Below are 11,695 nucleotides of genomic sequence, written 5' to 3'. Positions count from 1 at the left end.
ACGTATTAGCTGCGAATCAAGATGGCGTCTTCTTTCCAACTAATCGATATCCAAGTAAACGACTTGATTTATAATTCGAAATTTTTCGTTAATGTATTTTCGTATAAATTGTTTGTTTGTACTAGATTTATTTGAAAGACATATAAATGACTAAAAATTAATTAAAAGAAATAAAAAATGTTTGATTTATTCGTTAATGACGTCATTGGTGACGTTAATGGCGGCAGATCGAGGCGGCGTCGTCTTTCCAACAAATATGCATCGCAGTAACCTTTCACAGTTCACCCGCCGACGCTCGCGGTCAGTCAATAGTGAATAGAATCGATCTAGAATTTCTGATGAAGTAGTTAAATAAGTTAATTATAAGTTAATTATTTCGAAACATTAGTTTATCCTTTTGGGATGGAAGACGACGATCACATGGAAGACGGGGAGCTGAAGAAATCTCCGGTACTCCACAAGGAGCCTTCGTTGGAATCTCTGAGGTTGTTATGATGTTTTTCTCCTATTATCTCGATATTTATACATTTTTCTTTAACACTGAAAATAAACTAAAAAGAAAAACCTTTCGGTTCTCAACCTCACGACTTTATTTCTCCTTTGTATTACGTTCGGAAATGTCTATACGAAATTAATTAAAGACGGTTGGTCTGTACGGTTAACCTGGTCGTTAATAACCTGTCCTAAACTATTTTGAGTAAAAAAAAATCTTTTAAACATTGTTTTATGTAATAAATATGACTGTTTAGAATGAAAATAACTTTAGGTGTGTTTTATGCGGAAAAGTTTCATTTTTATATTTTTTCAGTCTTTCTGATGAGGAGACAGTCGATCCACTTGAGATCAAACCTCCGCAGGCGCACGCACATAAAAGGCCGAGGAAGAGCAAACATTCATCGTCTACGAAACGACATGTAAGTTTTTTAAAATAATTTTTTATTTGGTTGTGTAAACAGTGTTATTTTTGTATAAGCAGGTTTCATCGGAGCACAGGAAAAAGCGTCATCACACGCACTCGCACCGCGAGGACCGCCATCATCACCATAGGGAGAGGATGTCGATCAAGGACGAGATGAGGAGCAGGGAGGAGATGATGCGCAACTCGAGGCGGCGAGGCCAAGAGATGGCCAGGCGCGAGGAAAGGGAGAGGACGAGGATCGAAGAACTGCGTATCGTCGAGGAGCAGAGGCTGCGAGATGAGAAAGAGAGGCAGAAGCGTGAAGACACGGCACGCAAGAATCGAGAGATCGAGCGAGACCTGCGCGACAAACTTGAAAAACGCCGCCACCTAACTAAAGAGCGTGACAAGGAAAATGAGGAGATCATATTACGCCGTCAGCGCCTCATGGAGGCCGAAAGGGTGAAGGAGTCTTTTAAAAAGGACATAGAGGAGCGTCGGATGCGCCGAGAAGCAAGGGAACGAAGTAGAAGCCGAGAAAGAAAACTCGGTATGATTTTTTATTTATTTATTTTATAGTTTTATTTTTATTTTATTCATTTATTTATTTATTTTTTTGAAATAGAAGCGGAACAGGCTGAGGCGGCAGCGCAGGCAGCCGCTGCTCAGGCGGAGATGGAAAGGGCTGGCCTAGTTGTTGTATCCGATGAGTCGAGGTCACCAATCATTATGGACACCGGGCTCGAAGAGGAAGACGCTAACGTGCCAGCCCAGGTTCAGGAACCAGCCAAGGATGTGCGTCAGCTCACCCCGCCCAAATCATACTCGGGCCAGCCACGCAAGAACGGCAATCGTGACTCATCTGACACTGACACGAGCTCGACCTCTTCGATAACGGACGAAGACGAAGAGGATGAGGGCACAGCCGAAGACACAGAGGATGACACGAGCCCGGTCGTAAGTCCCAAGGACGACACGCCACCTCTACCTGAAGTGGCGCACGATGGCGAAGAAGAAATGGAACTTGAAAAAGACACCCTACCGCCATACTTACCGGCGATTCAAGGCTGTCGGAGTGTCGAGGAATTTCAGTGTCTAAATCGGTAACATATTTTTCTTAAACAAAAAGCTAATTTTTGTATTGTTTGTCAAAGTCATGATGAGTGGTCAAGAATGAGGTAATTTACAAAAACGCCTTTTTAATTTTTTTGCCGATGTTTCGACCTTTATTCTGGTCATCTTCACGGCCTGTATAATTACAAAGCATACCGTGATTGGAAAAAAATACAATTTAAGATGTAAATATGAATTTTGAACCAAGTATTTCATACTCACATAAAGTGTGTTATTCTTGTGGTTAATGTTCTTTTAGTTGTTATCAGGGATGTGGCCGAAGTAAATATTTTTAATTTTAAAATTTTGCCTACCTTTCAGAATGACTAGACTGTGGTATTATATTACTAGTCTAGTCATTTCATAGTTGAAAAGGTGAAGAAAAAAGTGAAAAGGTTTTCAGTTTTAACATGAAAATAAAAGAATTTAAGTTTATATACTTCTGACTAAAAATCAGTAAGTACAAAAATGTGTTTTGCTTTTATATATTTGATGTTAAATTGGCCAAAATTAAAATGTGTCCAATTATAACATATCCTTTTGTAGAACCCTGAAGAAGGTACAATAAATTTCCTAAAGCTAGGCGAATATTTAAAATTCAACATTTTTTTCTTTGACCACATCCCTGATAACAACCAAGAGAACATTATCTGCATATGTTTGTCAATAAATTGACAATACATATTCTTGTGGTGTCATATTGGTTTTGTGTGAAATGCGAATTCGTATTCTGCCGGTTTTATACGATTGTGACAGGGGACGTGGTAAATCTGGGAAATTTTCTTTGATCACAGGCGGTTTTATTTTAAAGGAAGTTAAGAAAGGGGATTTTTCTGGATCGGATTTGTGATTCGGGGCTCAGTATTGGAAAAGAAGTTAATTATTACAGATGATAACGGAAGAAATAGAAATATAAAAATAAAGTTTTATAGTTTATTGTTTTATGATGTTGGCGTAACTATGGCTGAGTTTTGCATGTATCTGTTCTGTAGTTAATGCTCTGTGTCTCTATTGATGTAAACCATTTCTAGAAATTCACTATTTTTCGTGGTCCACTTGACCAATTAATAACATTCAATTAATTAAGTTTTTAAGTTTCTACGTTAAGTTCTAGTTCAACATTTCTAGAAAGTTGTGTTTGTATTTGTTTTATATTCTGTGTGTAGTATTTGTATTTTGTCAAAATCAAAGTTGTATTGTTGAAGATTTTTGGTGTTTTACGCAAGAAAACAAAAGATGCATTGTTTTTTCCTTTTTTTTCTAGATATTGCAATTTAACTCCAATGCATGTTGCTAAACAGTTCATACAATTAATTTTATGAAATACACTGTTTTTCGTGGTCCGCTTGACTAATTCACTATTTTTCGTGGTCCGCTTGACCAATTAATATCTTTCAATTAATTAATTCAATTAATATCATTGGATTTCTAAGCTGTTGATATTGGCTCTTTGACTTAAAAAAAAGTGTGTACGGTTTTATGGTTTTTAAAAGCTATTTTAATGTGTTCTGAGGAGAGAAATTTATTTAATTTGTGTGACAATGTGTGGATTAATGGAATGGACATGTATATTGGTTTGTTTTTTTACGATTGTGTTGATGATGTGGTGTGTACTGTGGAGTTCAGCATTGCTATTATCTTGTGGATCCCTCAAGTAGAAGAAATAGGTAAAAAAAACAACTGAAAGAAAAGAATTTCAAGAACTGAACTAGTGGTCAAAATGATAATAACTACATTTAGAAAAAACTAATAATTTATTGAAAATAGAAAATAAAATTAAACCCTTTGCCAATAACAAAAATTGGAAAACAACTAAAATAAAAATGACCTTTTGAAAAATTGAGCGATCACCAGTATTAATTCTAATTTAACAATTAAAAATAAAATAAAATGATTTGACTTCAGTACAATGCAATACGTATAAACAAACAACGGAGGAAAAAATTATTTTTCGGAGACAAATATTGATGGCTCTTCTTATTCTTCATTTCGCTTTTTGTTTTTTCATTTTTTAATCTTCAGCTTTCATCCAAAATCGTCTCTTCGAATGCACAGTCCTACCTGGCCCTCTCCTCTTTTTCTTCTCCCTTTTATCCTTTTATTACGCGTCATACTGGCTGGCGGGTATTTTCAAAATTATCTTCATAGGAAGATGATGTTTTGTGTAGTGCTGGGTAAGATTAGTTTGTATGTTTAAATATTTTTTAGGTGATAGGATTCATGACAGAGATAAGATTCTGTGTAATAATCCTTTAGCCGTGCTTACTATTGTTTATAAGGGGTAGTGCGATATAAAATTGAGGTAGCGATCATTGATTTTTGGTACCAATCTATAATTAGTGTGCCATCTATTTGTCTTATTACAAGTGTGTCAATTCAGCGGTAGCTACGCCAACATCATAAAATAAATAAACTATCAAACCTTAATTTTATTTTTCCCTTTCCTTTCTTATCATCCTTAATAAACCTCCTTTCCAATATTGAATGTAGAATCACAAATCCAATCCAGAAAATCCCCATTCTCGACGTCCTTTGACTTAAATAAAAGATGCCTGTGATCAAAGAAAATTTCCCAGATTTACCGCCTCCTCCATCCTGTCACAATTGTATAAAAACAGCAGAACACAAATTAACATTTCACACTTTCACCCAAAACCATTATGGCACCACACACACTTTATGTTAGTATGAAATACTTCAAAATTTATATTCACATCTCTATGTAAAGTCTTGGTTCAAATAAAATAATTAATTGAAAGAAGTAACTTGGTCAATTGACCACTAAACGTAAATGCATTAGTATATTATATTATAATATTTTGCGCGATAAATGCTATTTTACATTAAAAAATCCTTTAAATATGCAATATTGTTGCATTTACCCTCTTTCTACACTATTTAAAAAAAAAAAAAATTCAAAAAAAAAAAAAAAGGATTTCAGTGACTGCAACGGTTTAGGCCTTGGCACTGTAAGGTAAATGTCCTGGGTTTGACTCCAGCAGCCCTGCATTCGAACCCGACATACTTACAAATGTTTTTTTCACCCCCCCCCCATGTTACAATCCCTCGTAAAATAAAAAAATACACTGTTAAAATCGTATAGGTCCTTCTCTCTTACTTCACTTATAATTCAGCCAAAACTTTTTTAAAAAATATTATAGAGAAATTTTTAATTTTCAGAATAGAAGAAGGCACGTACGGCGTCGTGTACCGTGCCATCGATAAGCGTACGGAGCAGATCGTCGCCCTGAAAAGGCTCAAAATGGAAAAGGAAAAAGAAGGCTTTCCTATAACTTCATTACGTGAAATCAACACTTTGCTTAAGGTAGATTTTGTGTGTGTGTGTGTATGTGTGTAAGTGTGTTTTATTTATTTATTTATATTTTAGGTGCAACATCCGAATATAGTCACAGTACGGGAAATAGTCGTAGGTAGTAATATGGATAAAATCTACATCGTTATGGACTACGTTGAACACGACCTTAAATCGCTCATGGAGACGATGAAATCGAAGAAGCAGGCGTTCGTCCCCGGCGAGGTGAAGTGCCTGATGCAGCAGCTGCTCAAAGCGGTCGCCCACCTCCATGACAATTGGATCCTCCACAGGGATCTAAAAGCATCCAACCTCCTCCTCTCGCACAAGGGCATATTGAAGGTTGGTGATTTTGGCCTCGCCAGGGAGTACGGGTCACCTTTGAAACCGTACACCCCGATTGTGGTGACGAGGTGGTACCGTGCACCTGAGCTTCTCCTAGGCGCCAAGGAATATTCGACGCCAATTGACATGTGGTCGGTCGGTTGTATATTCAGTGAGTTGATGACCATGGAGCCATTGTTCCCGGGCAAATCCGAGCAGGATCAATTGAACAAGATCTTCAAAACACTCGGCACGCCAAATGAACGCATCTGGCCCGGTTACAATAAGCTTCCCGCCGTGCAGAAAATGAACTTCACAGAGTTCCCCGTATCAACGCTCAGAAGCTGCTTCCGCATCCTTCCTTCTGAGCACGGGTTTAACTTATTAAACGGGTAAGAGAAAACATTTTTGTAATCCATTTTTTTTATTAACAAAATTTATTTTTTAGTTTTTTGACTTATAACCCAGCGACGAGGTTTACAGCGGAGACAGGCCTCGCTCACGAGTATTTCAGGGAGACGCCGCTCGCGATCGACCCGGCCATGTTCCCAACCTGGCCGGCCAAGTCCGAAGGGAGCAAAGTGAAAAAGGTGTGCAGCCCGAAACCACCGTCAGGCGGTAGGGATTACAAACAGCTCGAAGACACGGACGAAGGATTCAGGATGGGAGGGATCGACGAAAGGACCCAGCTGCAAGGCGGGCCAGGATTCAGCCTCAAGTTCTAGCCGTAGGACGATGCATCGGTTTTGTAAATATTTGTTAATAAAAATATATAATAGGCCTTTTTTATTAGGTGGATTTTTTTTACCAATTATTTTTTCTTTAAATTGAACATCCTTACCTCCTTTTAATCTTCCCCAGTACGCCTTTTTCTCATACATTGTTACCTCCTCATACTCATAACCTGATTCTTTCTTTTTTAATATTCACTGCTTGGCAAATAAAGCGGGTGTGGTGTTATACCACAAGATAAAATGAGACTGAAAGCAGGAGTTTACAAAATGTAAAACATTAATATTAATTATTTACAATTAAGTTTGTAACATTTTCGTTAATTTTTAAAAAATTTCTAATACATTGTAAACTCCTCAGTTCATAACCTTTCCTTATTTTCAAGCGTTTAGCTTTGCATATTACAAATGTGGTGAGAACGGTGTACAACAGCATAAAATGAGACTGTAAGCGATAACAATACAATTTTTATGGACAAACAGTCTTAAGGTCCATTCTACTGTCATTTAAGAATAGAAACTTTTATAAACTGATTTTATTGGGGGGGGGGAGAGTAATTTATCGTCGAACGTGAAAAATAATTGCAAAAACAAGCTTAACTCCCTGATTTCAAGGTAATGACAATATGATTTTTATGGGAAAAGTTAAGGTTCATTCTACTGTCGTTTAAGAGTAGAAATATTTTTATACACTGATTTTTTTTTTATGGTTAATTTATCATCTTTATCATTTTATGTGAAAAATAATCACAAAGGCCAACTTAACTCCCTGATTTCAAGGTCATGACAATACGATTTTTATGGGAAAACAGCCTTCATGTCTATCGACAGTCCATAGAAGAAAGAAATGTAAGAACCTTTACGATTTTATATAAAAGAAAGACTATAAAAAATATAACAGAAAAACAATTTATAAACTATTATAAATCAAGAAAATATATTTCAAGTTAATAGAAAAATATTTTTACTCGGTTTTTTTAATGATTCGGTAATATTTTTGTTGAGTGTTGCTAGTTATGTTATCAGGTTGGCATTAAAGCACAACCAGGATCAGTTCTATGTTGCCTGTGGAACTTTTCCTTTACTTCTAACAGGTCGTAATATTTGTGTCTAAAACTGGTAATTTTTTTGGGGAGGGTGAGGAAATTTTTTATAAATATAGAATTTTTGATGTTTTTTTAAAAATTATTATTATTTATCTTACAATATACAAAATATAAACTTATTTAAAATTCATGTATATATTATACGAAATCTCTCATCTGATGAGTGTATATATATTTTTTTTTTAAACTGTCACTACACTTGAACAAACGTTAAACCACAACGACCCAAAATTATACTCTTAATAATAATAAAGCTACAATTGTACTATGTTGGGTACGTATCTGTAGTTGATACCTTTTGAAAATGGAAGCATCAAGACTAACTTGAAGGAAACTTTTTTTTTTTCATTTTGATCCCAATTTTTTTTTATTAAGCTCTTGGTCGGTTTATTATCTGACTTCAATACGACGCACCATATTGATTTGAAGGCTGAAGGCCCATTCAAGCTTTGGCTAATATTAAAAAAAACAATTGTATATTTTTTTGTTAGCCAACAACAGTCAAATAATGTATTATTGAGGAGGAAAAAAAGATTTATCAACAAACAAATTATGGCATGCCATATTGTAAAAAACATTATACAAATATTTGTTCCAATTTATTTTTTGTTGGCCAACGACAACGAAAGATTGGATGATCAGAGGGAAGGCAAAAAATTACAGCACACCATATTTGACACGAACCAGGCTCCACCTAACACTTCAAAAACAAACCAAAAAATATTTATTTTTTACTGACAACAGTCATTGTGTTAATTGTGAAAAAAGAACAATTAGTGGTTTTTTTGGCAAAAAAAAAATGGCGTACCAGATTAATTGTAGCCACTTGATTGACCTGTTAAGGTTCGGTTTGACTCAAAGGCCCACTCTAACTTCACCTAACACCTAAAAAAAAAGAAAATTTTTTTTTTGCTGACAATTGTTAAATGTTGGATAAATTAGGAAAAAAGAAGTCTTATAGTGGTTTTTATGAGGGAAAAACTATAGCATGCCAGTTTTGAATTGATTGACCTGTGATGGTTCAATTTGAAATCCCCAAAAAATTATAATTTTTTTTTAACATCAGTCAAATATTGGATTATCGGGCAAAAAAGCTTTATACAGGTCTTTGTGGAAAAAAAATAAAATAAAAATATTAAGGCATATTTGACATGGTTGACCTATGACGGTTTGACTCGAAGGCCCACTCAAACTTCACCTACTAGTCAAATATTTGGATTATTGGGGGGAAAAGAAGCCTTATAAAAAAAAGACAGGTCTTTGTGTTTGACTTGATTGACCTAAAAAAATTATGGATCACTGCATTTCACATGATTGACCTGACGGTTTGACTCGAAGCTCGCTCAGGCATCACCTAACACTTAAAAAATAAAAAATTTAATTGTTTTTTGTAGGCCAACAAAAATCAAAGATTGCACCATTGAAGATAAAAAAAAAAGGCGCTATACCGAGTCTTTAAGAACTAATAAAAAAATTAATAGTGTGCCGTATTTGCCTCGTATGGCCTATAATGGTTTGGCCTGAAGGCTCCCTGATTTTTTTTTTTCGGCCAGCAGTTGAAATTTTATATCGACTCTTTAAGGCTTGACACCCGGAAAAAAATACACACATATGTACATAAAATTTTGAAATCTTGTTCCTGATAGAACAGATCAAAAAAGCTATGAGGTCACGTTCAAAATTGTATGCTGCGGCGAAAATTGGACAAGACTAGATTTGATTATAGCGCACCATGGTTTTTTGTTCTTATTTTAAATGAACAACTTGGAAAACCTTTACGGTATATTAAATTTATATTTATCGATAGATTAAAGAAAGAATAATAAATGTTTTTTTATTGATTTTTTTTTTTTTTTTTAAGAGAAAAAACTTTTTTTAATGGATTAATTCAACAAAGAACTAAATATTTTGATTGATAAGAAAAGAAAAAATGAAAAAAAATTGTAAGTTCTACAGTCTCTTCAGGATCTTGACGTTGAGCGGGACCTCGAGTGTTGGGCATAGCCTCTGTTCTCGTTACGCCTGACGGGCGAATAGGTAGGAGTGCGCCTCCTTCCTCGTGACCACTTGTCATCGGTGCACCGCTCCTCGCTTTCCCTCGGTCCTGTGTAGTCCTCCTTGACACGTATGTACGAAGTCTCGCCTTCATGTGACCTGAACTTCGAATCGTCTAGCTTCTTGTACGCGTAGCGCATGTCCTCGTACCTCAGGAACTCCACGACGCCCGTGCCGTCTTTGAAGACGTCGGCATAGCAGACGTCGCCGGCTTCGCGCATGTGGTCCTTGAGGTCCTGCCAGGATCCCGACCCTGGCAAGCCGGAGACGAGGACCCTGAACTGAGACCGGCGGGCCGGCCCTTTTTTCGAATAGGACCACGAAGGGCCGCGCCTTCCGCTCGGGCCTCCGCTCCTCGGAAACTCGACCCTGAGCCTGTAGCCGTCGTAGTCGTAGCCGTCGCGGGCGTGGACCGCGTCCTCCGCGTCCCGGGCGTCCTCGAACTCGACAAACGCGAACGGCGGACCCCGACGGTTCTTGAGGTCGACGAAAGCGACCTTGCCGAACTTGTAGAATAGGTCCTGGATGTCCTTCGTCCTGATGTCCGGCGGGAGGTTCCCGACGTACACCCGGCACTCGTTCCTCCCGGACATTTCGGAATTCCCTCAACTACTTCACCTTCCTCCTTTCTTATATATAGTTTATATTTATGTATAAATCTTTTGACACCAAACAATAAACGATAAAACTATAATAAATAATTCACCGACTTGCTAGAGACGGAAGTATGGATATATCAACCGGCGGAAGGTTTCCCTCTCAAACGCCCGTCATGTTTATAACCTTAACAAGTCTCTTCAGGCAAGGAGGAAAAAAAACAAACAAACAATATCCACAAATAAATTCAACAAAACTCGATACGACAGGGTAATAAGAGGAAAAAAAATATTTTAAAACGCGTTTTTATCGAAATCGGGAAAAAAAAGAAAGGTAAAAAAATCAACCGTCATATTACAGTCTGAACATGTGTTTTTTCGACAAAAAAACAATTTTTTTCTTAAACTTATCCTTAAAACTGACCACAATTTTTCTCTGTAACACTTCAAATGTCAAACAATGAAAGGTTTTTTATTTGAACTGATTTTTTTTCTCTTTTTTTTTTTCTGTGAAGCGCGTACAGCAAGCCGAATTTTGTTGCTTATGTTATTTGTGTGTTAATGTTATATATAGTTGTATAGTTTTATTTTTTTTAGATACCCGATGACTTTGTCAACCATTTGCTGCTTATCGTGTAGGAGTTGTTTAAGTGAGAGGTGTAAGGAAGATGTGTAAAACCGTTGGCAGTTCCTTGGGGGGCACAAGATTTGTTCGATGGTTAGGCGTTCACCACATAGGCAGACAGGAGGGTCAGTACCTTCCCATTAAGAACCCGTGTGTTATTCTTGTGTGTCCAATTCTGAGTCGGTAGATGATAACCTCTTCCCTCCTATTCGTTTGATAAGAAGTTTCCCAGGGGTGAATGCTGTCTTTTATCTTTTTTAGTTTGTTGTCTCCAATATTCATCCATTCAGATTCCCATCATTGAACTGATTCTGAAACAAATAAAAATCTATCAAATTCCATCATAATTTTAAAATATTTTCTAAATAATTCAACTCGATTTTTAAGTTTAAACTCATATTTTATTATATTTAAGTCAAACTGCAGTCGTTTTGTTTTATTTTTTATTTATATTTTTATTTATTTATTTTTTTGGTATAATGATATTTTCTCGATTTACATTGAAACTGCAAAGAGACGGAGCGCCCCTCCGCAATTATACCCCCCCCCCGGTTTTGATCCTTGGATGATTGTTGAGGGTGAATGTATTTATTGCGGAATAGTGAATTTTTAATTAGGTTAGTTATATAACGGGGGTGAAGAAATTGCGAAGAGATTGAGCTCTTTTCTTAAACCTTTTGGGGAAAGCTCTCAATCCCACCTATTTGAAGGGTGCAATCCCTTGGCTCCATATAGTGAGCGCGTGAGAATGCCACCCCCACAATGGCAGCGTGTATCTGGGCCCCTTGTTCTGACTCTTGGATGACTTGAAATAGAATGTATTTATTAGCGTGAATGCATAGCGTGAGCTGGTCTATGGCGGAATATTGTGTGCACGCACTGACCAAACCGCTGGATCTAAAAGGATGAAATTTTTACATTACATTCCTACAAT

At 36.7% G+C, this 11,695-nt stretch overlaps 1 protein-coding gene, 1 long non-coding RNA gene and 1 pseudogene across 2 annotated transcripts; 1 reads left to right on the top strand and 2 right to left on the bottom strand.

Annotated features, from left to right (window-relative positions):
* Positions 1 to 266: 266 nt before the first annotated feature.
* LOC106673278 (cyclin-dependent kinase 11B) lies at positions 267 to 6,446 on the top strand. The gene is made up of 7 exons (XM_014405358.2): positions 267 to 485; positions 809 to 914; positions 977 to 1,448; positions 1,524 to 2,001; positions 5,192 to 5,336; positions 5,400 to 6,040; positions 6,097 to 6,446. Exons 1-7 carry the CDS (start codon positions 403 to 405, stop codon positions 6,371 to 6,373), a joined length of 2,202 nt encoding a protein of 733 aa, XP_014260844.1. The 5' UTR covers positions 267 to 402; the 3' UTR covers positions 6,374 to 6,446.
* A 1,304-nt stretch (positions 6,447 to 7,750) lies between these two features.
* On the bottom strand, positions 7,751 to 10,549 carry LOC106673280 (annotated as a pseudogene).
* Positions 7,751 to 11,085, bottom strand: LOC112127011. Its single transcript, XR_002910349.1, has 2 exons — positions 10,895 to 11,085; positions 7,751 to 8,370 (listed from the first exon to the last, which is right to left on the bottom strand). It is a non-coding gene; the product is annotated as an uncharacterized LOC112127011 (long non-coding RNA).
* Between the last annotated feature and the right edge of the window lie 610 nt (positions 11,086 to 11,695).

Source organism: Cimex lectularius, unplaced genomic scaffold (genome assembly GCF_000648675.2).
Source record: "Cimex lectularius strain Harlan isolate CLEC.00 unplaced genomic scaffold, Clec_2.1 scaffold14, whole genome shotgun sequence".
NCBI classification, from domain to species: domain Eukaryota; kingdom Metazoa; phylum Arthropoda; class Insecta; order Hemiptera; family Cimicidae; genus Cimex; species Cimex lectularius.
Note: the sequence above shows the minus strand (reverse complement) of the source record. Positions and strands in the feature narration are given on the sequence as shown.